Consider the following 26,313-nt stretch of genomic DNA (forward strand, 5'->3'; position numbering starts at 1 on the left):
TGGCCCCTTGTGGACATCTGTGGCCCATGAAGTCTCTTGAGGGGACATCTCATGAAGCACCCTGGATGTGGACCCCCTTCCCAGCCCAAGAGCTCCCCCAACTCTTCCCATCCCAAGATCAAAATCCTTGGGCTCTTCAAAGGGAGATGTCTTCCTAGGACTCCTCCCGGTGGTAAAGCTGCACCAGGATCCTCGGTGAAATGCAGGGACCCACCCGGCTGCCCCACTGTGTAGCATGAAGACTACTAGGAAAACAGCTCTTCCTGCTGGTGTCAGATCCACTCACGGGGTATGACTGGGGCCACAGGCCACACAGCCCTCCCTACCGCATCCTCCTTCCTTACTCTGTACACATCCCAGCATCAACTCCCAGAGTCCCTGCTGTGATTCTCTTTTCCATTCACAAAGCTCGCTGGCCCACCAGGCCTCAGATGTCATCAGGGGACCCAAAGGAACTTTATGATGGTAAACTCCCAAATGCTATTTTTTTCCCAAATTAGCCAGGCATCTGGGTGGAGAGTGTGGTTTAGGGTTTCAGTTTCCTAGAACACAGTAACTCGATTACAAAAATGAGGCGATATTTCCATGACAGCAGGTCTTCAGAAGTGGGATGGGTTACCTTCTGTCTCCGCTGGGCAGATCGAAGTTCATGGCACAGGAGGCTGAGGAGGTGACTGTGTTCACAGTTTCCGCAGGCCTGAGACACGGCAAAACAAGTGATACCCAAAGATATCCAAAGGTTAAAAACAATAAAATTCTGTAAAGCAATTATCCTTCAATAAAAAAATGAATAAAAAAGACACATTAGGATATGACCCTCACATAGTTCAGCTTGGGGGTAACCTGGTTCAGTATGTGAAATGTTCCAGCTCAGTAAGGGCCAGTTTATACCAAGGGGTTCTGATCTGTTTCAAAGATTCCGAAGTATTAGTAATATGTTGATCGTAACCAAATGCAAATTTTTCTAGGGAAACATGCCACACACTTTTCCCCCTTATTACTCAGCTTTGGGACACTAAATTAATAAATGCAATGGTTGTTAATCTGATGATAAGCTTTTACATTTTTGGTCTAGGTTGAATAAACTCAGTGGTACTAAACAGCTTAGAGTTTTCAAGAGAAAAGAAAATAATATTCTTCCCAAGATGATGTTCTTGGATATCACTGTCAAAATGTTGTCTGACTGGAAAACATTTCAGGAATGATTACCTTTCTTGTGTGTTTAATGAATTTTTCTTTTTCACTATTAACTCTCATAATTCCTTCTCAAAATCTTGTGATGTAGATCAATTTCCTTTCTAATCTGAATAAACTTACAGTCCTCAAATATGATACTGATGTTTACTAAAATTCAACATTTTCAAGAAAATCTTTCAATCATACATACTTTCTGGCTAATTTTATATTTAAAATCAAATGTCTTTAGATTTTCCTAGGTCCTCTGATATAAATGTGACATAGTGGGAAATTATATGTAGAAGATTCATGTTGATAGTTCAAGAAACTGGCCAGTTAGACCAAATTTTCAACCTATAACTTGGATACCGATTCTTCTGTAGAACAAAGCTAGAAAGAATTCCCTCTGCCTGCTGGCCCCTTGGGATAGCTGGGTGTGGTTTATTTTCTTCTCTGACTGGAACAAAGATATGCAGGAAAATCTTCTTTCTACAACTCAAATTCCTTGTTCTTACAAACAAGCTTAAGAAGAGAGAGAGAGAGAAAAAAAGCAGCAGATCAAGCCTGGCTTAATCGTTTGCTTATATTGGTGCATATACTGGATTTTTTCCAGGTTAACAAAAATAAAGCCACAGGGAAGACATATGCAGCCGTATATTTAAGCTACTGGCTCACACACAGTTTACTGGCTGCAAGTATATAAAAGATATGAAGGCGGAAGAAAAACAGTAAGCAGTTAGGAGACATAACAAGTTTTCTTATTCTTTATTACTTTAAAGGAAGCTGGAACCCGGTAACAATACACCACATACAGTTCAGAACCAAACAAAGGCTGCTTCGTTATTTATTTTGCATTTGCTCCTTTTAGGAAGTGAGGAAAAAACAGCTCTACTGGCACTCAAATTTATTTTCAATTAAAATCCCCGTAAATTAGAAAACCTCTCATAAAACAGTGGAAATGGAAAAAAATGTTATTCAGAAAAAAACTTTTAAGTATCCTAGTTTTCTGTAGCGCACCGGGTTATGTGATCAGCCTCATAAGGCCACTTAAAAAAGTATTCAGCCTCTGTATTCTTCTTTAGGATAATACATAATAGTGCCTGGCCCTCTGACGGAAATACAAGCACAGTTTATACTTGCCCACTTTCAAGCACTGAAAACACCTTCCCCTCCCCCCGCAATTTTGCTATTTGCTCACGTCTCAAGCGCATAAACGAGTGCTGCTGAGAGACCAGGGTCCTTGCTGCCATTGTGTTTTTTCTATTTAAAATTCAGAGTATTAAACACAGTTGAGTACATCCACGCAGACATGACAAACCGTTATCACATACCGGAAGCTCCAATCAAGAGCACTGGGCAAAGGCCCATTTCATAACATCATTAAGATGCACTGAACGCTGCTGTTCAGAGAGGCTTTGTCAAAGCAGATCATAACGGCCTGCCAGAAGTCTGCAAACAGAAATTTATATTAAATTGTCCTTTTCCTTCTTTATTAGTATGGAATCCAGTTGCATTTCTAGTATATGGGCTCAGAGGTTCACTGAAAAGGCTACCAGGTTTTAAGATTGTGAAATATCACCAAAATGAAGTACTAAAAAAAAAAAAAAAAAAACACAAAAACTTAACTGAAAAATATTTGAGTAAGTAGGTGCGGGTATAGTAATCAACCATAATGACTTTATCAAAACAAAAGGAGTTTCTCAGGGGTGTGAAGGTGGACTGAACTTGTGAGTCACAAGGCGGAGTGTTTAATTTGGAACAAGTCAAATAAAAGCATTGCTTTCTTTTCCTTAAAAACCTCTGAGACTCTTTATGTTATGTTATAATCTCAGAAAAGAAAGCTCATTCATTAAAAAAAATTTTTTTCCATTTTAAGTCCTGCTGAGTGAAGATGCCTGGGAGACATATTTTACATGCTGGCTTCCTGAGTGTTAAGTAGGATGTTATCTGGAGATGCGATGGTAAAATTTTACTTCTTTAGACTCGATATTTTTCTTTGCCGTGTTCATTGATCACACATATGTGCTGAAACAATAAAGGATTTAAATGCATCAGCCTCTTAACAAAATAAGAAGTTCAGAAAATGGGATGCAGTAATATCATCTCCTACTTCATTACTCTTCATTTAAATACATATGAATTGGGCTGGCCAAAAAGTTCCTTTGGTTTTTAAGTAAAAATCAAAGATACAGTTTTCACCAAGAACTTTATTGAATGACATATTTGTTGTTTTGTTCCACTACTTTCTGCCATTTTTCAGGCAACTTCATAACTCCATCTTCTCAAAACTTTTTATCTTTCTGAGCAAAGGACTGTTGCTGGTGCCTTTTACAGCCTTCCAAGGAATTGTAATTTTGTTTTTCCCACGAAGAGAATTTTGTAAAGACCAAAATAAATGGGCATCAAAGATGCAATGTCTGGTGAATACAGTGGATGAATCAGAACTTCTCAGCTAAGCTGTAACAGCTTTTGCCTGGTCATCAAAGAAACATGCGATCTTGCGTTATCCTGACAGAAGATTATGCATTTTCTGTTTGAGAGCTGCTTTCAGTTGGTCTAACTGGGTACAGTACTTGTTGGAATGAATCATTTGGTTTTCCAGAAAAAGCTCATAATAGAGGATTCCCTGCAAATCCCACCATATACACACATCACCTTCTTTGGATGAAGACTGGCATTTGGTGTGGTTGGTGATGATTCACTTTGGTTGCCCCAAAATCACTTCCATTCCACATTATTGTACAGTATCCACTTTTCATCACCCCTCACAATTTGGTTTAAAGGCAACATTTTCATTATGTTTCAATAGAGAATCACATGTGGAAATATGGTCAAGAAGGTTTTTTGTTTTGCTAAACTTATGTGGAACCCAAACACCAAATTGATTAGCATAACCAAGCTGGTACAAATGGTTTTCAATGCTTGATTTGGATATTTTGAGTATGTTGGCTATCTCCCACATGGTATAACATTGATTATTCTCAATTAATGTCTTGATTTGATCGCTATCAACTTCAACTGGTCTAACCGACCATGGAGCACTGTCCAGCGAGAAATTTCTAGCACGAAACTTTGCAAACTGCGCTAGAGACATTTCATCAGTCACAGCACCTTCTCCATACACTGCACAAGTCTTTTTTTGCATTTCGGTTGTGTCTTTACCTTTCTTGAAGTAATAAAACATAACATGTCAACAATGTTGCTTTTCTCTTCCATCTTCAATATTAAAATGGCCACACAGAAATTCACCAATTTTGATTTTTTTAAAAAAAGATGCACATTGATGTGACAGCTGTCACAATACAATCTAACAAAACTGCTTTGAGTGAAGTTAAAGACAACCAAGCGCTACTAAGGCCATCTTATGGAAAAAGATGAACAAACTTTTTGGCCAACCCAATATGTATTTATTTATATGTGTATGTATTTGTATGTGAATGTATTATGTGTACATGTACGTATTATGTATATGCACATACACATGCACATATATGTATACACATGCAGATATCTGTAAAATCTAAAGAGACCCACTAAGACAAAAATTTCTTCACTGTTTGAGTTTTGAGCTCTTTTCTGTATCTGGCTTTGTAGGTCTGTAACAACAAGATATATGCTGAGGGTTGTGGAATATAGGTAGTGGTGGACATAGATGTATCCTACTGGTGATGTTACAGCTTCTACAGTGAATAGAGAAACAGTTGTAGTACACACAGATACTGACTTTCCTTTGATCCTTTTTGGGTAGCCAGAAATGTGTCAGAAAGTATTTTGATGGCAAGCAACAGAAATGGCGCTGGGTTAACGTAAGCAAAGCGGTGGGGGGTACAGGGGGCTATTACTGGTAGGAGCCTGGGGTAGCTCGCAAAGGCAGAGGAAGAGCAGAGTAGTGCAGCAACTGGAAGCCAGTAACAGGCTCCAGAAACCAGCCCAGGCCTAGGCCCCAAACCCCTTGGTCTCTGTGGCTCTTGGTTTAAGTTTCTAAATCCTAGGGGAGAGAGACAGACTGGTCCACTTTGGGTTAGATGTTTATCTCCAGATCATTCAGCAGTGGTCAGGGTCACACACCTGAGGGTCCATGTCTATAGCCATCCCCCAAGGGGAAAGAGTTATGAGCTACAAGCCAGTGTAATCGGAGGCTTCTAGATCTCAAGCACTGACACTAAACAGTTTATTGAGTATTGACTGTTAGTATGGTCAAAGGAGAGACAGTTGATGACGACGGAGAAAACTCAGCAGCAAGCTGTCTTTCTGCTTATTTCCTTCGTACAAAATAGAGACAATCATAACTGCTTCCATCATCCTAATACCAACCTTGCTGGGCAGTGGTGGGAATTCACTGAGACTAAGAATGTCAAGTGCCCGGAACATTCCTGACACAGAAGACACTCAATAAATGGCAGTCATCATTATGGCTATTTTTAAAATCTGTTAAATTGGTATCATTGCAATGTTCTTGTGAAAACGGGGTTACGGATTTGCATGCAAGACTTACATTTAGATCTCTGAAGTATTCATTGTAATCTAAGGCATAACCCACTACAAATAAGTCTGGAATCTCAAATCCAGCATCTGAACAGAGAGAGGGAGGGGAAAAAAAGAACACAATTTAAATAACATAAATATAAAGCCACCATAAGCTGTTGTTGGCACTTAATGTATGAGGACCTTCCATTAGGCAGAAGTAAGTGAGAAAAGTGACAGACAACGCATAAGATGAACCCAGCAGGACCTGGGCCAGAGTGACTACTTAGGGAGACAAGACAAACCAATAAACAGACAGTGAAAAATGACTGCCATCCTTGTAGACAGAGTTGAAAGAGGGCTCAGGAAGCTCCGTGGATAATAAGTATGCCTGAGTCAGGCATATAGCGCTGCTTTTTCAAAGCAAGCAGTATCCAACGATATCATGCCAAAGGAAACACTGCAAAAAGCATGAAGTGCAGTTCAATCAGAAGGCATCCTAATGCTGTAATATGTGAATAGGGGCACAGGCTGTTGCAATAGGAAGCCATCCTCCCACTGCACTCAGTGTCCTCGGCTGGATAAACGGCTAGAAAGCAAAACCTGAGAGACAAGGTGAAAGGAGACGGGACCGTTCAGCTTGAGGAAGACATGCTGAGGGTTGCTCCAACGCTAGTCTTTGAATCCACATGCAGATGATAGCAATTAACTCTGTCTCCACCGCAGGCAGGATGAGACTGTGCATGTGTGCTCAGTCGCTCAGTTGTATCGGATTCTTTGGGACCCCGTGGACTGTAGCCTGCCAGGCTCCTCTGTTCATGGAATTTTCCAGGCAAGAATACTGGAGTGGGTTTGCCATTTCCTTCTCCAGGGGGTCTTTCCAACCCAGGGCTCGAACCCACGTCTCCTGCATTTGCAGGAAGATTCTTTTCCACTGAGCCACAGCCCATTAAGGTACTCAGGTTAAGTAAAAAAATGAATATATTGAAAGATGATTTTTATTGAAAAGGAATTTTTAAAAAGATTTTTAATGTGGACCATTTTAAAAGTCTTTACTGAATTTGTTTCAGTATTGCTTCTGTTTTATGTTTTGGTTTTTTGCCCGTGAGGCATGTGGGAATCTCAGATTCCCAACCAGAGATCTAACCTGGCAAAGTCTTAATCACTAGACCGAGGGAAGTTCCTGAAAAGGATTCTTAAGGAGCATGAAATAGTTCTTCTTCCTCAGATTTTAAAACTGAATAAATGTGCCTATAGCCCAGTGATTTTTCAAATTCTTTCCAGTGTTGGGGAATCTTCTGTTAGTTTATTATAGTATTACAAATGAGAGATGTACTTGCTTACTTTTACAAAACAGTACTTTGGCATAGCCAGTGGACTTACAGCACAGAGAAAGTTACCTCTGTGGTTGACTACTCACCTCCTCGTTGGTCCTTCTGATCAAGGATGCTTTCACATGGAGAAACCAACTGGTTACTGCTCGCAGAAAGTGCTAGAGGGGAGGGACTTGTTTTTCTAAGGATTGCATTGTGTATCACTGTTAGAAAGCCCTTTTGATCCCTCCAAACTGTAGGTTTCTTGAGAAAAATAATCAGAGAAGCAGAGCAGAAGAAAAGGTGTCAGAAGATACAAGTGTCATTGAGCACAGAGGAGAAAGTCAACTATGAAAAAGGACCAAAGAGTACAAAGCCTCAGAAATCCAGGAAGAAAGACAAAAAAACAAAGATTCTGAGCTAGCTAAAAGAATATTAGCAAATCCCAGGAACCCCTGGTTGTAAAGATAATGATGACTTTACAGTGAGTAACGCAATCTCTACAATGGGCATGGGCAACTCAGACTGGGAAAAGTTGGTTCCAAAGGTCAAGCCTTCAAAGCTGTCATGGAGTAAAAGAATCTTGAACCAGCAGGTCAGGAGAACAGCCAGGAAAGAGTTGACTGGTCTCTAGCCAGTAAGTGAGTGCAGTTCCTACCCTTATATTTGCGATTGCAGATGCTACTTACAGATGGAGTGCAAGAGTAAGAGCCATGATAGTAATCAGATTGCCTGCACTCAACAGTGACTGTACACGTACAGCTTTGTGACCCAGCAAGCTCTTTAACCTGGCTGGGTTCAGTTTCATCATCTGTAAAATGGGCACAGCAATAGCACCTACTTTAGAGAAAGCTGTGAGGATTAAACATGTTCATCTCTTTGCAGCTCTTAAAACGGAGTCAGACACACCAAAATCTCTATGTCTGAGTCTTCTTCCATTTTGTAAATAAGTTCATCTGCAACTTATTTTTTAGATTCCATATATAAGGACCTACTGTATAGCACAGGGAACTATATTCATTACTTTGTAATAACCTATAAGGGACAAGAATCTAAAACAGAATATATATGTATACAAATGGGTTTCCCAGGTAGCTCACTGGTAGAATCCGCTTGTCAACACAGGAGAGGTGGGTTTGATCCCTGAGTCTGGAAGATTTCCTGAAGTAGGAAATGGCAATCCAGTATTCTTGCCTGGGAAATCCCATAGACAGAGGAGCTTCGTGGGCTACAGTCCATGGGGTGGCAAAGAGTTGGACATGACCAAGCATGCATGCATGTATCCAAATATATATGTATAACTGAAGCATTGTGCTGCACACCAGGAAATTAACATGACATTGTAAATCAATTACACTTTAATTTTTTAATTAAAAAAATTAATCTCTTACTGCTGCTGCTGCTGCTGCTAAGTTGCTTCAGTCGTGTCTGACTCTGTGCAACCCCATAGATGGCAGCCCACCAGGCTCCGCCGTCCCTGGGACTCTCCAGGCAAGAACACTGGAGTGGGTTGCCATTTCCTTCTCCAATGCATGAAAGTGAAAAGTGAAAGTGAAGTCGCTCAGTCATGTCCGACTCTTAGTGACCCCATGGAGTACAGCCTACCAGGCTCCTTTGTCCATGGGATTTTCCAGGCAAGAGTACTGGAGTGGGGTGCCATCACCTTCTCCGAATCTCTTACTAGTGCTAGCTATTATTTTATTAATACTGTTGCTGTGATACAAGAAATTTGTAACTAGTTGGATATCTCTGAAGTGCATGTCTTTCAACTTCAGTTGAAATTTTCTCTATATAATATTTTAGATTATTTCCTTAGAAGATTTCTGTTTATTAACCTTGTCCAACCCTAACTATATTCAGATTATATTCCCCAAACCAATAACTAAACAGGAACATATTATTGGGTCTATCTGGCCAGAGCTAACATTGTCTAGATTTAAGACATCCACCCAGGAATGCAACTTGTTTTCAGAATAAAGAATCACTGGTTCAATGTCATTGGCACATTACCCATCCATAGCATGCTTCTTGTGCTAATGTTTGTTCAGCTTGCTGATGAGAACTGTAGCCAAATTATCCCAGTGCAATTGTAAGTTATAAAAATCCAGCCGAAGTCTGCCTATGCAAGTGAAAAAAAAATCGCCTCTAGTGTTAGAATAATAAATAATCAAGCAGCTTGTTTATCCTTTCTGGCATTACAACTATTCGTATCCTGGGGAGGATGGAGGAAACTGCTTTAGATGAGAAAACTCCTTGAGAACACATGTCTGAACTGAAGTGTGAAGATGGTATCTAGAGATGTTTGCTCTAATTCTCTGTGTGGTTATATTTGTGTTTGGAGGTGGTGGGGCAGAGTCTCGGATTTCCCTTTGTGTGCTAAAATTCCGATTTGCTGAAGGTCAGCACTGTGCATTGTCTGCTCACAGTTCCTGGAGATGGTAGAACCCCTCAACCTTCCCAGTGCCTCTTTGCGTCCAAAAGAGACACAGAGAGGACAGACAGGTGGGGACAGAGGCCAAGGCTGGAATCCCATGCATCCAAGTCAGTCCAGGGTTGGGGGGTCACATCTCCCTCCAATCCCCAAACCCCATTTTAGCTGAGTTCTTAGGAATGAAGGTGCAAAGATTTTAGAAAAACCTAAAAACAAAAACATCCAGTGTACACAACAGAATTCCTGGGAAAGGTGTAATTAGAAAATGAAAACCCCTGGTTGTAGAGGGTTCTATTGCTGGAGACACAGAGCATTTATGGAACCATCAAATCTTTTATAGCTTCCGTTTCACATGGAATGCTGACAACCAGGAAAGGAAAGAGTCTTAAACACAAAACACCACCACTAGCCAATAAACAATGGACAACCACCCCGCCCCGCCTCAAACACTTACAGTCAGGTCTAAAGCCATCACTTCTAGGTGTTCTCTTCACCAACAAACTACCATTAAAAGAAAAAAAAAATGTTTCAGTGATCCAGATAAAATGTTTGTGAATTACAAATAGAATTGAACATCATTAAAATATATATTTGAAACGTGCATTTTTTTCCCCCCTCAAGCATGTGGGGCATCAGCACAGCCTTGAATTCCCTCCTATGTCTCCTTATCAGTGAGATTCTGGATAAAAGGGAGGGAGAGGGGCGTGGGCACTGGGGCTCAGACAGCTGCTCCTGGAAACAGCTAACAGAGGCATTGGAAAAAGGGGCTCAGATACACAGCAAAGCATGTCCTCTCCCCCTTCCTCTCTCTCAGGCTAGCTGTCAAATGGGCTGTTTGTTCAGTGTGGTCAAACCCTAATGCCCCAGGGCAAAGGGTTAGTGGTTTGGAATGGACTGCATTCTTTGGAACCAGCATCCTGTGTTAGCATCCCTCTTGGGCAAATTTGGAAAGACAGAGCAATGATGACGTGAATGTGGTACTCACCTGGCTACCTTGATCATGTTGGGCTTGTACTTCTCTATGCTACTGAGCAAGGCTTTCATGGTTCTCCCGGTTCCAACAACATCCTTAGAAGAGGACAGACAAATTCAACCGGATGCCTTTGGGCTGCATTAAAAGGCTTTTCATCCAGACAGATGAGTCTAGTCCTTATTAATAATGCATCACAATTAGAATTGCCATCAAATTAGGAGTCCAAGTAGGAGGCAGAGCTGGTTATATTTTTTAGACAGGTGCATCTTTCTGGAAACTGGGTTTGGGGGGAATATGTTGGTGACTGTTTCCTCCTAGAATCCTTGAGCTGTGTCAAAAGGCTACATTCAGCGTTTGGAGAGCATGTGGGGCTCTTTATCGAGTGCATTTGGTCTCGTGCATGCGCATTCAAGGACTAAATTTGGCCCTGAGGTAATGTAACACAACGCGGGGCGCATGAATTTTCATGGACATGGGATGCACATCTGAGTATGCTGAATGGACAGATAAACGCTTCCCCCGCTCCCCCTTCACGTACTCCCCCCACTTAATAGGAGATTCGATGGCTGGGAAGTGAGATGTATGTGGACAGCAGCTGGTGACAGCCTGTGAGCTCTGAGGGCACGAGGCTACCGTGAGCAGAGGCTCACCCTGGCTGATGAGCTGCTGCACAATTAGCGCACAATGGGCAGGCGAAATTGATTGTCCGTGGGACAGAAATCAGCTGTCTGGAGCTGATTATCAAAACAACAGGTCTGAATTTAGCCAGGGTCGGGCAGTGCCTTTCGCTGGAGGGTCTACTTCAAGGGTTTTGTCTGAGCCAGAACGGCACATACATATGGCACACCCAGGCAACTGTAACAAAAGCGCGACAAAAACAGCTCCCCTGAATTTTTGCCAGCTGATAAGACAGGCCTGCTGGGCTAAAGGACCCATTATTTCTTTCTCTTTTCTTTTCTTCTTTAAAAAAAAAAAAATAGAAAAACAAATTAAATTAAATTATAGCTTTCCCCTGGATAGCAAATTTTTACACTGATTCTATTTATGATTTAGATGCTGAAGGGAGGATTGTTTCAAGTCATTAGAGGTCATTAGCAAGAACACGGAATTAAGGGTGAGAGGCCAATCTTGGTTTCTCTATTAAAAAAATTTGGTTCTGTGGGCTAGTTTTCTCTTCTGTGAAAATGTCTGATTTACAAATAGATCTAAGAACCAATTTAGACATGGGTGGCATTAGATACAAAAGGATAAAATACCACACAACTATTATTGTAAAGCTTCCATTCTAAGTTATTTCAAGTCAAATTCTAGTTAACTCCTATTCTGTAAATTTGGAGAAGCCTGCATGCAGTGGGCATTCAATAAATCCTTGGCCAATTTGATAACAAGGTCTATATTTAGAAACTCAACATTAGATTCTTTCAACTTCTAAGTATGGATAAAGAAAAGTCAGCTTACCTCAACAATGAGGACATTCTGAAATTAAAAAAAAAAAAACTATTTAGAATATGATGCAAATCTGGCTCATAAGATAAACACATATTTTGCTTGGAGTTAGAATTTCACAGTTAACTTAGCTGGTCGTCCACTATCCATCTAACCCAAATGCTTGGAGATAATCCAGGACTTCCAGATTTATTTTTCCAGTTTTGCTGGAATCACGGATGCTGCAATATTGGTATCTATATTCAGGTTAGTGCTGTCCCGTGCTTAGTCCCTCAGTCATGTGCGACTCTTTGCAACCTCTTGGACTGTAGCCCACCAGGCTCCTCCGTTCACGGGGACTGTCCAGGCAAAAATACTGGTGTGGGTTGCCATGCCCTCCTCCAGGGGATCTTCCCAACCCAGGGATCGAATCCAGGTCTCCCGCATTGCAGGCAGATTCTTTACTATCTGAGCCATCAGGGAAGCCCAAGAATACCGGAGTGGGTAGCCTAACCCTTCTCCAGGGGATCTTCCCCATCCAGGAATCGAACCAGGATCTCCTGCATAGAAGGCAGATTCACCAGGGAATTCTGGTGAATTCCCAGATTCACCAGGGAAGCAGGCTGATTTTAGATCCTTTACCTGTCTGAAGAACTATCCATAATGTCATCCCACCGCCATCATCCTGGCAAGTGACCCCCCTGAGTCCTTTGGGATACAAAGCTCGCCAAATTTCCCAGATAAACAGCATTGTTAATGGAGACAGCACTGGGCAGAAGGATCCTATATTCAGCGGGGCCACCCCTACACCAGTGTACCACCACAATCACCAGGGATCTGGTGTTTACTCTTGGATTTTCAACTCTAAGGAAGGGGAGGTGCTTGGTTTATATTTTTAGTGACATGGTTACACTCCTTACCCTGCGCTTTTAAGGCATCCCTCTGCTTCTCCCCTAGGAACACAGATTATGTTTCATTTTAACTTCCTGAATGATACCTATTATTAGACTATCAACTCTGCAAGGGATGGAAGGAATCACATTTTTCTTGCTTACTTCCATAGTCTCAGCCACTAGCACAAATACTGCAAACAGACGCTCAGTAATTATTTGTGAAAGAAGGAACAATAACTAATTATACTTATTAATGACAAAATTAACCAATAAGTGGATTTATAGTCACATGTCAATATTGCCCCATCAAATTAAAATACCACTGTGTTAACATGCTATATATTCTCCTCAATGTAATGATGTCTTTCTTTAGATAACTTTTCATTTATCCCTATGATTCATACACTACTTTAAAAATTCTATCGAACCATACACTTTGGCTATCTTCTCTCTCATGCAAAAGAGATCTAAATAATGAAACGTGAACCAACCAACCACTCTGTTAAATCTGTACTATACTACCTTATGTGTCAACTGCATTCTTAGGTGGAATATCTTTCTGGAAGTGTTTTTCTTTCTAGTATTTTTATTCATTAAATTCATGAAAGAATCTTAATTTTACCATTAAAATATAAGATTATTTTGTCTGTTTTAAAAATAGGTCATGCCCACAGTATACCCCATGGATCACACTGACGGAGAAGTCCCCCTGGTATCCTCAATGCGTTTGCTATATTATTAACCATCAATCCATCACAACTAGTTAGGATGTGCATTTTTAGTTTGATTGAGGCCTATTAGCCAACCAGAACACTGGAAGAATACTTGGTTAATTTAACGTCCTAGTTCACAATCTCTTTTTGTTTCAATCTTACAATGAAAACCCTTTTAAAACTGTTAGTCCGCATTCTTGCCTAATTAAATGAAGTGCACTGAACATAATTAAATCTGGTTTTTGAAAGTTCAGGGCCTTGCAAAACAAGAGTCATTCTTGAGGAGATTAGCTTCAACTACAAGATATAGTGATATCTGGGAATTAGAATTCAGAGAGACATAAATCCAGAGATAGAGTGTCAAACTTAATTAAACACATTTTAAAATCAAGGTAATGTATACATGTTTAAAATAAAATAGAGAAGTCTAAAGTTTTCTAGATATTGATGTGTTTCTAACTGGTAAAAGTATTTCAAAATGCTTATATGTTTATACTAAAGTTATGGCATTTTATACTATGCATATCCAAAATATTATTTCATCTAGCAAAACTATTAGTGCATCTAACAAAAACAGTGGTTTTTCCAGTAGTCATGTATGGATATGAGAGCTGGACTATAAAGGCTGAGTGCCAAAGAACTGATGCCTTTGAAATGTGATACTGGTGAAGACTCTTGAAAGTACCTTGGACAGCATGGAGATCAAACCAGTCAATCCTAAAGGAAATCAACCCTGTATATTCATTAGAAGGATTGATGCTGTAGTTGAAGCTCCAATACTTTGGCCACCTGATGTGAAGAGCCAACTCATTGGAAAAGGCCCTGATGCTGGGAAAGACTGAAGGCAGGAGGAGAAGGGGACGACAGAGGATGAGATGGTTGGATGGTATCATCGACTCAACGGGCATGAGTTTGAGCAAACTCTGGGAGATAAAGAAGGACAGGGAAGCCTGGCATGCTGCAGTTCATGGTGTCACAAAGAGTCGGATATGACTTAGCAACAACGACAACACACAAAAATGACAACAATCCATTTCATTTTTTTTTTTCATTTTCTCCTAGTTTTATCGAGATATAACCGATATACTTCACTATGTTAGTTTAAGGGGTTCAGCATGATGCTCTGACTCAGATACACTGTGACATGATTACTGCGATGTGTAGTCAGTATCCATCCTCTCATGTAGACACAATACAAAGAAAAAGGAAAAGGGGCAAAAACTTTTTTTCTTTGTGATAAGAACTCTTAGGGTTTACTCTTTTTTAAAATATCAATTTATTTTTAATTGGAGGATAACTGCTTTATAATATTGTGTTGGTTTCTGCCGTATCTTAGGGTTTACTCTTTTAATAACTTTTACCTATATTACTCAGGAGTGTTAACTAGTTATCATGTTATACATTACATCTGTAGTATTTATTTTTATTATAGCTGAAAATTTGTACCTAGGACCAGCTCCCATTCCCTGCCTCTGGTAACCACAAAACTAGTCTTTTTTCCTGTGAGTTTGGTTTTTGTTTAGTTTTATCATGTTTTAGATTCCACATATGGGTAAGACAACACAGAATTTGTTTTTCTCTGTCTCACTTATTTCACTTAGCATAATGCTTTCAAGGTCCATTCATGTTGTTGAAAATGGCAGGATTTCCTTGGTTTATTTTTTTAATGGCTTAATAAAATTCCATTGTGTTTGTATACCACATTTCTGTATTTGACAATAATTTCTTTTATTTTTTTACTTTTTTGCTGCACCAGGCAGCATGCAGGATCTTAGCTCCCCAACCAGGGATCCAACCCGTGCCCCCTGTAATGGAAGTTGGGGTCTTAACCACTGATTGTGAGGGAAGTTCCCCAAATTTCTTAATATCATATAAACTTATTACACATTCACTAGGTTTACCAGGACAATTTCCCCAGTTGTCGTTCAAATGGCTTTTTTTAAATTGGAGAATAACTGTTTAACCATATTGTGTTGGTTTCTGCTGTATAACAACATGAATCAGCCATAAGTATATATGTATTTCAAATGGCTTTTGTTGTAGCTGGCTTGTCTAATCTAAGAACATGCAATGATCTTTAATGTCCTTTAATTTAGAAGAGTCTCTTTTTCTGTGCTTCTGTTTCTCACTCTCACAACTTTATACATCATCTATTTACTATATTCTTTCACACTATCTCCCTTCCTTTCCCCATGCCCCAATGTTACCTTGTTATGACTGTATCTTCTCATACAGGTTACATTTTTTCCCACTAAAAAGTCAAGTAGTATACTATATCTCTTTTTAGAGCTTGTTTACTTTTCTTGAAGTTCTTAATTGTTTTTCCTATCATAGTCCATTGTCTTATAATACTGTAATAACCCTTACTTTTTCCTGCCCTTTCCTCCCCACCCCCTGGAAGCTCATCTTTTTAAAAATATTTATTTGGCTGCACTGGTTGTTAGTTGTGGTATACAGGATCTTCAATTTTCAGTGTGGTATCTTCTTCTTCTTTTGTTTTTTAAGTCAAGGCATACAGACTCTTAGTTGGGGCATGTGAGATTTAGTTCCCTGACCAGGGATTGAACTTCGGCCCCCTGGATTGAGAGCATGGAGTCTTAGCCACTGGATCACCAGGGAAGTCCCATTCTAGGCTCTTCTTTCTTAGAAGGATTATAATGAGGAAAACATTGACTAGTTATGGTCTAATTGTCTTTCTTAAAAGGATTTTTGGAGGATCAAGAAAGCAAACAGGTTGATAAAATCTGTAACAACAAAAAGAATTTCCTGTGTTATGAACAGTACTAAAAAAGTAAAATTATTTAGTAGGATCAAAAATGATGAGCAAGAGAATACTAATACAGAAAAACCATCTGCTATTGAAAGGGGATTAAGCAGAAAATTAGAGTTTTTTATTGGCTTTACAGAGCAACCATCAGATATATATTTATTTTTCTTTATAGAACATCAGCTACGTTTTCAAATTCTTTCATCAGTGGTACATGAATTGACTCCTGGATCTTTAGTGGCCTGCCTGTTGTGTGGAAAGCTTACCCTGAACGAGAGCAATGACTTTAATACCTTTGGAAGACTGGCTCTGCCTTGCAAAACAAGAAGTAGCCCAAGCGTAGAGAGAAAGTGACTACCCCAACTGTGGAAGCATTTTTCAATACTGTCTAAGAAAACTCATCTCTTCACGCTTTAGTGGACCAAGATTAGCAACACAAGCTGAGAGAGGAAGACTAACCCGTCTTTATACTATCAGTATATAACATGGAAACTGTTATGTAGTAGGTGCTTAGGAAATGCCTGTGGAACAATGCAACAATTCTGACCTCCTTTCTGTCTCTAGCTCATCATATACCCCCTCTATATTTCTCCTTAATGATATACAGTTCCTCCTTAACTGAGCTAGTATTAAATGTCTTTTGCTTTTAATTTTGCATTTAGAAATCTTCTAAAGTTCCCATTTTCTTGAGTGGGCTGCCTTGGGAATTTTTTTTTCCCAGAACACACTGTGCCTCTTTAAACACTTCCAATCTGCTGACTCCCATCACTGAATCTGAGATGCTCGCCAGTTACTGTCATGGTCATCTCATCACACCTAGCTCATTTCCTCCCAGAAAGCCAATGAAATCTGCAGCCTGGGAGCTGCAGGCAAGAATCCTATGGGGAACCTCCACGGCGTGTCCTATCTCTGCTATTTCATGATCCTGATGGAAGCTCATCCCTCTGGGTTTCCTAAAGAAAAAGCAAGGAAGGAAGAAAGAGAAAAAGAAAAGAAAGGACAGACTGATGAAAATCAGAATGGTTTTCTTAAATAGGTTATTCCTTTTAGTCTTTTAAAATGTAAAGTGACCAGCACACCACAGTCTAATCTGCAGCAATGTATTTTGGTGGCTGTGGCTGCACCCCACTGAGGGACGATGGCAGGAGTGATGGTGAGCTGAGCATGGATCCTGAGCCTGCGTGGGAGTGTGACTATAAACCCCATGGAGAAAGGCATGCAGTCCAGCATTTCATTTTATGTGATAATTCACAAAACTGCCAGAATCATCAGTCGCTGGGCATTTCCATGACTGTTCTCAACCTAGTCAGATGCAATAGAAAGGAATGATTTAAATAGTTCAGGCAGGCAAGGAGGAAATTTCGGCAGGTTCTGATGCTTGATTTCTGGCATTTGATTAGAAACTTCTTGGAGGTGGGGGGCGGGTGCAGTGGTAGGTCTCCTGAAATCTCGCACGTAACCTGCACAACTATGTTTGCCCATTGCTGGATTTGGGCCTTTTTCTGTGCTTTTGGGTTTTATTCCACCCTTTCAGAGATTTCTCTTGAACATGAATAAAATCGCCTTGCTTTAATGGATACACACATTTTATGAAGTGCTAGGATTAAATCAACTTTGAAAGAAAAAATCAGCCAGAGAGCACGTTGTGCAGGCAGCTTAAACACCCGAACGAAACGCTTTTAACGCTGGGAGCTGAAGGAGCCATTGAATCATTGTGGGCTCTCTTTATTCAGCCGCCTTGACCTATTTAGATCCATGATTCAGCCAGCCTTTCTGGGGAGCTTTCTTCCCTTTGCTTTTAAGAAAGAAAGAGGCAGGAAGGAAGGAGGGAAGGAAGGATGGAGAGAGAAAGAGAGAGAGGCCGGAAGGAAGGAAGTGACAAAGGAAGGAAGAAGAGGTAATAAAAGAAGCCCAGAAACAGAAAGGAGAATGTGGGCTGTCTAGAGTCTCCGTTTCCTAAATATTTTAACTTGAGCATCTACAGAGGGCTTTGGCACCCCACTCCAGTACTCTTGCCTGGAAAATCCCATGGACGGAGGAGGCTGGTAGGCTGCGGTCCATGGGGACGCGAAGAGTCAGACACGACTGAGTGACTTCACTTTCACTTTTCACTTTCATGCACTGGGGAAGGAAACGGCAACCCACTCCAGTGTTCTCGCCTGGAGAATCCCAGGGACGGGGAAGCCTGGTGGGCTGCCGTCTATGGGGTTGCACAGGGTCAGACACGACCGAAGTGACTTAGCAGCAGCAGCAGCAGAGGACTTAAGTGACACAGTAAATCTATGGGATTTCTAACACATGGGAAATTAGACAGGTGATTCTCTAACCTTCCCTCCTTCAGGAATCACTGACTTCATCCTGCTCCTTCGGAGAGAGCTACTCCTTCTGCTTCACGCCACTTCACTTCTGAAGTTCAAGTGCTCAAACCATGCCATCTCCTCCCTGGTTTCTCTCCCTGGAGTCTCTCTCTTCTCTCAGTTACCTCTGCCCTCCTGTCAGGTGATTTCCCCAAAACACAGCTTCTTGATTTCACCTCAGCTCAACAACTTCTGTGGCTCCTCTTTGCTTTTCTGAGCAAGTTACACTCATTAGTCAATGTATTCTTTTTTTTTTTTTTGGGGGGGGTTTTGCTTTTTTAGCTACACCGTGTGGCATGTGGGATCTTAGTTCCCCAACCAGGGATCAAACCTGCATCCCTTGCAGTGAAAGTGAGGTGTCTTAACCACTGGACTGCCAAGGAAGTCCCCGATATAGTCTATAAACCAAATCCAATTTCAGTTCTTTAAATTATTATTTTGCTACTTTTTGATGAATTTCCTTCAGTCACACGGGGCACTCCTGTTCTCTGGCTCTGCTGTTTTCTTCTCTTCCTCCCCGATTCCACATGCTATTTATTCTCTCTCCCTCTTCTGCACTATTCCCTGACCTTCTGGTCCCAAATAAAACCTCACCTTCTTCTAAGACAATTATAATCCGAAGAAATCATTCCTTCTTTGGATTTCTTTAAGCTCAAGGAACAGTCTCATGTGGAAAGGCCCCCTACTCCCTAAATGTTCTTCCCTGGATGCTGAGCATTAAAAAAGAGAACACAAGAACAAGTTCATGGTAGAGTAGTAATATAATGATAAACGTAACTTCAGTGTGAATTTTTTAATTGAGAAATCGTGTGATTACTCTATGAGAAGGGAAAAGTTAAATGATGACCTGTACCAAACCTTCCAATGCCGATATTCATCCAACACATCTTCCATCCCAGGCAGATATTTATTGCAGTTTCAGACTTTCTTCTACCACCATTTAAAAAAGGACCTGCCCATTGCTATGTGCCATTCAAGTTTTTTCCCAGCTGGTATAAATTCTACGTGATGGGAAGATGCTAGAGGGCCTCTGAAGTTTTTATCTGGCAGCACTGCACAGCATGGGGGATCCTAATCCCCAAGCAATGATCGAACCCACACCCCCTGCAGCAGAAGCGCGAAGTCTTAACCACTGGGCTGCCAGGGAAATTCTTGAAATTTGTTTTTATAGTTCTCTCAAACTTCTAATGGACAGCCTATTTCTGAAAAGCTAAAGAAGGGGTAGGGAGGGCAAGCTATATTAAAGCCTTTATTCTTTTAAGGAGAAGGAAAGTTAAGTGAATTTTTTTTTTCACTCCTCCACTCCTTTCACATCCTGGTGGGGAAATAGGCAAATGAAAAATAAGCCCCAAATAAACATCAGAAATTATGGAAAGGGCTTCAGTGGAAAGAGGGTGCTGATACAGAGGCTAATGGAGAATAGGGGGACAGGGGCTTAGAGGGGAGGAGTTTGTGCTCATTTTAGAGACTCAGGGAAGGCCTCTCTCTGACACAAAAGTCTTTAGGCTGAAATCTGAAGGATGGGAGGAAAGTGAATTCCAGGCAGAGGTCACAGCTTGTCCAGGGTCTCGGCAGGAAGGAGCTTAGCCGGTGTGGTGATGGCCAGAGAGGAGGTGGTGAACGGTGTGCCATGACGTCGGGAAGGAGACAGGGCCAGATCATCGGGGTCTTCTAGGCTGTGATAAAGAGTTTGGATTATAATCTCAGAGCACTGGGTTGCCAGGCACAATATAGGACATCCAGATACATTTGAATTTCAGATAAAGAACAACATTTTAGTCCAAGTGTGTTCCAAATACTGCATGGGACATACTTATACTGAAAATTTATTCATTGTTTATTTGAAATTCAAATTTAACTTGGCATCTTGTTTTTTTTTTTTTAAACTAAGTCTGACAACCCTAATTGACAGGCTGCTGAAAGGTTTTCAGTAGGCAAGTGATGGGATCCAATTTGTATTTTAAGAAAATCCCTTTGCTTCTTGGAGACTGGTTTGAGAGGTGGCAACAGTTAAGTTGATGCTTTTGAACTGTGGTGTTGGAAAAGACTCTTGAGAGTGCCATGGACTGCAAGGAAATCAAACCAGTCAATACTAAAGGAAATCAATCCTGAATGTTCATTGGAAGGACTGATGCTGAAGCTGAAGCTCTAATATTTTGGCCACCTGATGCAAAGAGCAAACTCATTTGAAAAGACCCTGATGCTGGGAAAGACTGAAGGCAGAAGAAGAGGACGACAGAGAATGAGATGGTTGGACGGCATCACTGACTCAATGGACATGAGTTTGAGCAAGTTCCGGGAAATGGCGAAGGACAAGGAAGCCTGGTCCATGGGGTTGCAGAGAGTCGGACAAAACTGAGCATCTTAACAAGAGTTAAGTGAAGGCAGAAGTTCAGGGAGACTAGTTAGGCATGGCTCATGCTGCCCAGAAAAGGGATAGAGGTTGTCTCGCCTTAGAGACCAGTCTTCTCAAACTTTAATGTGCATAGAATCATCAGGGCACCTTGTTAACACGAAGACTTAATTCAGCAAATCTGGGGTGGGATCTGAGGTACTGCATTTTCAATAAGTCTCCAGGAGTTGCCGACCTTGCTGGTTCCTAGACCAAAGGTCAGCAAACTATGGCTGATTGGCCAAATCTGGCCTGCCGCTTGTTTCTTGTAAATAAAATTTTATTGAAACACAGCCATGTCCATTTGTTTGCACTTCATCTATTGCAAATAGCCGCTTTTGTGCTATGATGGCAAGGTGAAATAGCTGCAGCAGAAGACTGTATGGGCCACAAAACTGAAAAAATATTTACTACCTGCCCCGACCTGGAAAGTTTATCTGACACCTGCCCTAGAACACACTTTGAGTAGCAAGGTCTAGACTTGGAATGTTACCATGGAGATAGAGAGACATGGACAGATTCAAGATGTATTTGAGAGAACAGAGTGTGGTCTATACTGGTTCATTAAACATTGACTTCTGATGTGAGCCTAGGAACCCTAAACTGCAGAATCCTAAGCTGTCATGACAGTTGAGAACCTGGCTAATCGATGTTGATACATCTCAGAAATATTTACTCAAGAAGCCCAGGGGGTTCTACTTGACATGAATTTGAATGCATATATCTCTGCACACACAGCGACTGGAAAGATACCACGTAATATTACCTGGTGACCTGGACGAATCATTTGTCGTGCTAGCAAAAAACTGAAGCCAACCTCTGCTCAGACTTACTGTTTGGCTGGTTTGCTGTTTCTCCTAACCTGAACTTCCACGATGTCTATTTTCTCATGAGGGGATGGTCTTTGCAGTAATTGCAGAAGGGGAAACTGAGGCACAGCCTTATCACCACTTCTTGCTCATTTCACCCCCAGGAAGAAACTCCCCTTTCTTCAATATCTTCTCAAGTCTCTCTTTCTTGAAAAAATTAGAACCATTATCCTCTCTCTACCTCCTAAAGGAAGGGACTATCCAGTGCTCACATAAGAGGAAAAATGACTTTCAAACAAAATACAAGATGATTTTAGAAGGCAGGAGAGAAACACTGCACTTTTTCTGTGCAATTTTTTTTTTTTTTTTGGCATTCCTCTGGGCTTCTTAGAGCTGCCACTTTGACAGATTCCATGGTAAATGCACAAGGCACACCATTTCTCCTACGTGATAAACTTCCAAGGCAATGTCATACAACAAAGTACTACAATGACATCATTTAAAGACAACCCCAGGGTTGTTAAAAGTTATGAATTTCTGGAAATAGCTTTGATTTTTTTTTAATCTTTCCAGGATTATACAGTGATGTAGTAACATCAAATGGTGGCCTCGTGATACATACATTAACACCAACGAATGAATTCCAGTTTCTGTAGGACGCAGTTTACTACTAGGTAGCAATTTAACACTCAGATGCTAAGCTATCTTCTGAGGAGAGGAAGGAAGCTGTTCTGCAGTTAGTCCTTGTGGCTCTTCAATGTTCCTATTGTTATTATACACATTTTTATTAAATATGGCTACTATCCCTTCCCCAGGTGGGCACTGCAAACCAGTAACAACTGCAGATACGAGATTAAGCTTGTGTAACAGACTGCTTCGTTTCACTTAGAAAGCTTAAGTTGCTCAGGGATAATGAATACAAGATAATGTCAGCAGAGCTGAAGAAAAACAAATTCTGTGTTGCTTTCATTCATGGCAAAACTCGCGTTTCAGGTCACACTTGCACAGACCATCTGCTTGATGAAACACTCTTCCTTCCCAATGCATGGATTTCTGTCAGAATCCAGAGTTTTTCATGTAATTACTAAGCTTTGGCAGATTTGGATCTCCAAGTTAATATCGGAGGTGCCTGCCTCAAAATCTCATGGGATACATTTTTTTAATGGGGGACAGCACGGGGGCGGGGGGAGGCAAAGTGTTGAAAAATGAAAAAGTCTTTAGATATTCTTTTTTTTAATTCCCTGCCTAAATTTTAAACACTTCAACAAACATGTTTAAATGTCTTACTAAAGTGCTTTGGTGCCCAGGAGGAGATGAAGGGTGAAAATCAGACAAATAAAGGAAAAGAATTCCCTTTCAGGAGGTACCTGAAAGTGTGAGCAGGAAAAAAAAAAAAAATGGGAAAGAGAAGAAGGAGTGCTAAGGGGGGGTTGTAATGTGAGGTTGTCTGAAATAAGATTGGAAGGAAGCTTGCAGACGAAAGATTTGTCTGAGTCAGGCCTTGGAAGCATTATAAAAGGAGTGTTTTATAAAAGGAGGAATCATTAAAAGGATCCACACATTCATTTGCATGAATTAGCAAACCCAGGAGAGTGTCTGAAATGGACTGCAGCGCTGACCTGAAATGGAGGTTACTGTTTTCCCTGCAACACCCAGGCCTCAGTGGGCACAAAGCAGTCACATAAACAAACCTTTCCAGCCAGAGTCCAAAGATCATCGCCTCCAATGATCTGCATCTCGTCCATGGACTGGTCATTCTAAATGGAAAGGGGGAGATAATATTTTACTATACAATAAAAGCTGTATACAGCATGTTTCCCCATCTACCCAGCCAGGAGCTGGATTGTGCCTTGCAAATATAGCACAAATAGCTGGTCCTGATTCATGGTTGCCTATGGTTACCAAGAGCCAGTCTCCTGCCACCGTGTTTGAGACAAAGCATCCTAATGGCTGATAGCCGAGCCTGTGTGGAGAGGGGATGGAGGGAGTGGGGAGAGGACAAGCAAATCTAATTTTGGAACAAAATAAAACCATGGAAGGTGCCCGAGCCTATTCTGAGGCAGATGGAATTGGAGAAGACAGTCATGCTCCCGGACTTCCCTGGGGTGGTTAGGGCTACGGCGGGGGGAGCTGGGGAGGGGGCCTAGCGTTTGTCAGCTGTGCCAACAGCCCCAGTTACAGCCCTGCAATGGGGAACAATTAGACTGTGGTTCCCACAGAGGTTAGAGACCCCCTCTCCTCACTACCAATGTGGGTCCAATCCCTTATCTGTATCAAGGGCAATTCTAAAAGGCTACAGATCAACAACTATTACACTTAGATCATGACACAAGGATGATAAAGCCTCAGGAACTTTCTGGAATTCAGGAATATGAGACTAGAATCCCGTTTAGAAGACTTTTCACAGTACCTTGTAATAACCTATAATGGAAAAGACTCTGAAAAAGAATATTTCATATATATATATAGGCTTCCCTTGTGGCTCAGATGGTAAAAGAACCTGCCTGCAATGCAGGAGACCTGGGCTTGATTCCTGGGTTGGGAAGATCCCCTGGAAAAGGGAATGCCTACCCACTCCAGTATTCTTGGCTGGAGAATCCTGGACAGAGGAGCCTGGCAGGTTACAGTCTGTGGGTCACAATGAGTCAGACACAACTGAGCAACTAACACACACACGTATATGTATACATATAGCTGAATCACTTTGCTGTACACCAGAAACTAACACAACATTGTCAATCAACTATACTTCAGTTTAAAAAAAGACTTTTCACTTAAGTCCTATTAGAGATTATAAGCATTCCTTTTCACAGTATTTATATACGGGACATCATTCTGCCTCAATTAAACCTCACACACACACACACACACAATAAAATATGGGTTGTTTCTTAGTAAATATCACAATAGAATAACATGGGGGCAGAACAGGTAACAGAAGGCAAGCAGCTTACCTTCTGGTTTCCTTGTAAAGATGCATTAGAGGAACTGAAGGGGACGTCCTACATGCAAATGGTTTCATGATCAAGCAAGACTGCGGCGACATTGCAGCCCCTTCATCCGAATGATAACCTAAGTGAGAAGACACCAAGAGAGGGGATAGACATACGATGTGCTGAGCCAGGAAGTATCTTCTGGAAGTTACTGCTGTTGCTTTGGCCAGTTCAGTGCTTTTCTCCCTTATTCTGGCAAGAAGGCCCTGCCTCTTTTGGGGAGGGAGTTCATTCCCCTAAAGGAATTTTCTTGGGTTAGTTTGAATTGGATTCTGTCACTTGCAATTCAGGGTCTAGACCTAGAAGTACATTGTCACAGCGCTGGTCATCAGAAAGGAAAAAAGAAAAAAGCCAATCAACCAATATAATAGTTTTACCAATGAAGCAGCATTTTGTTTTTCACCTTACTGCTCAAGAGGAAAAAAAAAATGACCTTAAAATGTTCTTACTTCCAGTTTGAAAGCATTTATTCCTAACTGCAGAGGCGCGGTGACAGTGCTTGAAATGTCTGAAAGTGCCCCATCAGTTAGAAAAAACCAGTGATCTTCTTCTTATGGGAACTGATAGCCAAAGGAGAAAATCAAAGACTATCCAGAATCCACTAATCTTTTGCCGTTTTGGCTTTTTTTTTTTTTTTTTTTTTTAAACACCTCTGCTTGAGTCAAGTTTCTACTGTCCCATTAGCAAAGCAAGTCACACGAACAAGCCCAGCATTAACCTGAGAAGCAATCATCAAGTAACAGAGCACAGTACATAGACGCAGAGAAGCCCTTTAATCAGGGTCACTGATGCACTCACTCTGCACGGCGGTTCACAGACATCCCGATATTCCTAGGATTGGTGTTTCCTTTCTTTTTTTCAACATCATTGATTTTGATTTGAAGATATTTTACTTGGGCTTGTTCATCTGATCTTCATAAGTAAGACTGACCTGTACTTTCCTTTCCTTTGCTACCTCTGTGGATTTTTAAAGCAAGTTATACAAGCCTCATGAGTTGGGTGGGTCTTTGTCTTTTTTCTGTAGGCTAGAAGTTTGTATATGAATGAATTTATCTATTTTGCTAAGGTTCAGAATAGAGCTAGAGCTCAGGATAGGTATTATTTAATCCCCAGTTTACAAATGAGGAACTGGAGGCAGTAAGAGTCTGAGTAGCTTGCCCAAAAAAGGCACTACTAGTAAGTGAGGGAAACCAGTTCAGTTCTAGGATTGTCTGGCTTGGCATTATTCTTGTGTTAACAAGCCCCATCCCCCACACCATTCCTAGAAGGTAGAAATAACAGTGTACCTTTGAGAGTACCACGGAGAAGAACTGGGTCCTGGTTGTACAAAGGAAGTAAAATATATAAGCTGAAATGGCTAGGAGAAATACACATCTTGGCAGAAATGCTGGTAACGGTTGTGTGGATTTATTTAAATGGCAAAAGAAGGGTGGGAGGGAGGCTCAAGAGGGAAGGGATATATGTATACATATAGCTGATTCACGCTGTTGTACAGGAGAAACTAATACAACATTGTAAAGCAATTATACTCCAATTAAAAACATTAAAACAAATGAATAAAGAGCAAAGGAAGTCTTCAACATTTAGTCCAGGCACCCTCAGAAAGA

The 26,313-nt window shown here is 41.0% G+C and overlaps 1 protein-coding gene across 1 annotated transcript in view; it reads right to left on the reverse strand.

Annotated features, from left to right (window-relative positions):
* Window positions 1–504: 504 nt before the first annotated feature.
* PRTFDC1 (phosphoribosyl transferase domain containing 1) overlaps window positions 505–26,313 on the reverse strand; it is a 103,671-nt gene continuing 77,862 nt past the window's right edge. Inside the window, 5 exon segments of the mRNA XM_055545371.1 lie at window positions 505–697; window positions 9,839–9,885; window positions 10,370–10,452; window positions 11,816–11,833; window positions 23,405–23,470. Of these exon segments, the coding sequence (XP_055401346.1) occupies window positions 681–697; window positions 9,839–9,885; window positions 10,370–10,452; window positions 11,816–11,833; window positions 23,405–23,470 (231 nt within the window). The 3' untranslated portion in view covers window positions 505–680.

This window comes from Bubalus kerabau, chromosome 13 (genome assembly GCF_029407905.1).
Source record: "Bubalus kerabau isolate K-KA32 ecotype Philippines breed swamp buffalo chromosome 13, PCC_UOA_SB_1v2, whole genome shotgun sequence".
In the NCBI taxonomy this organism is placed as follows: Eukaryota; Metazoa; Chordata; class Mammalia; order Artiodactyla; family Bovidae; genus Bubalus; species Bubalus kerabau.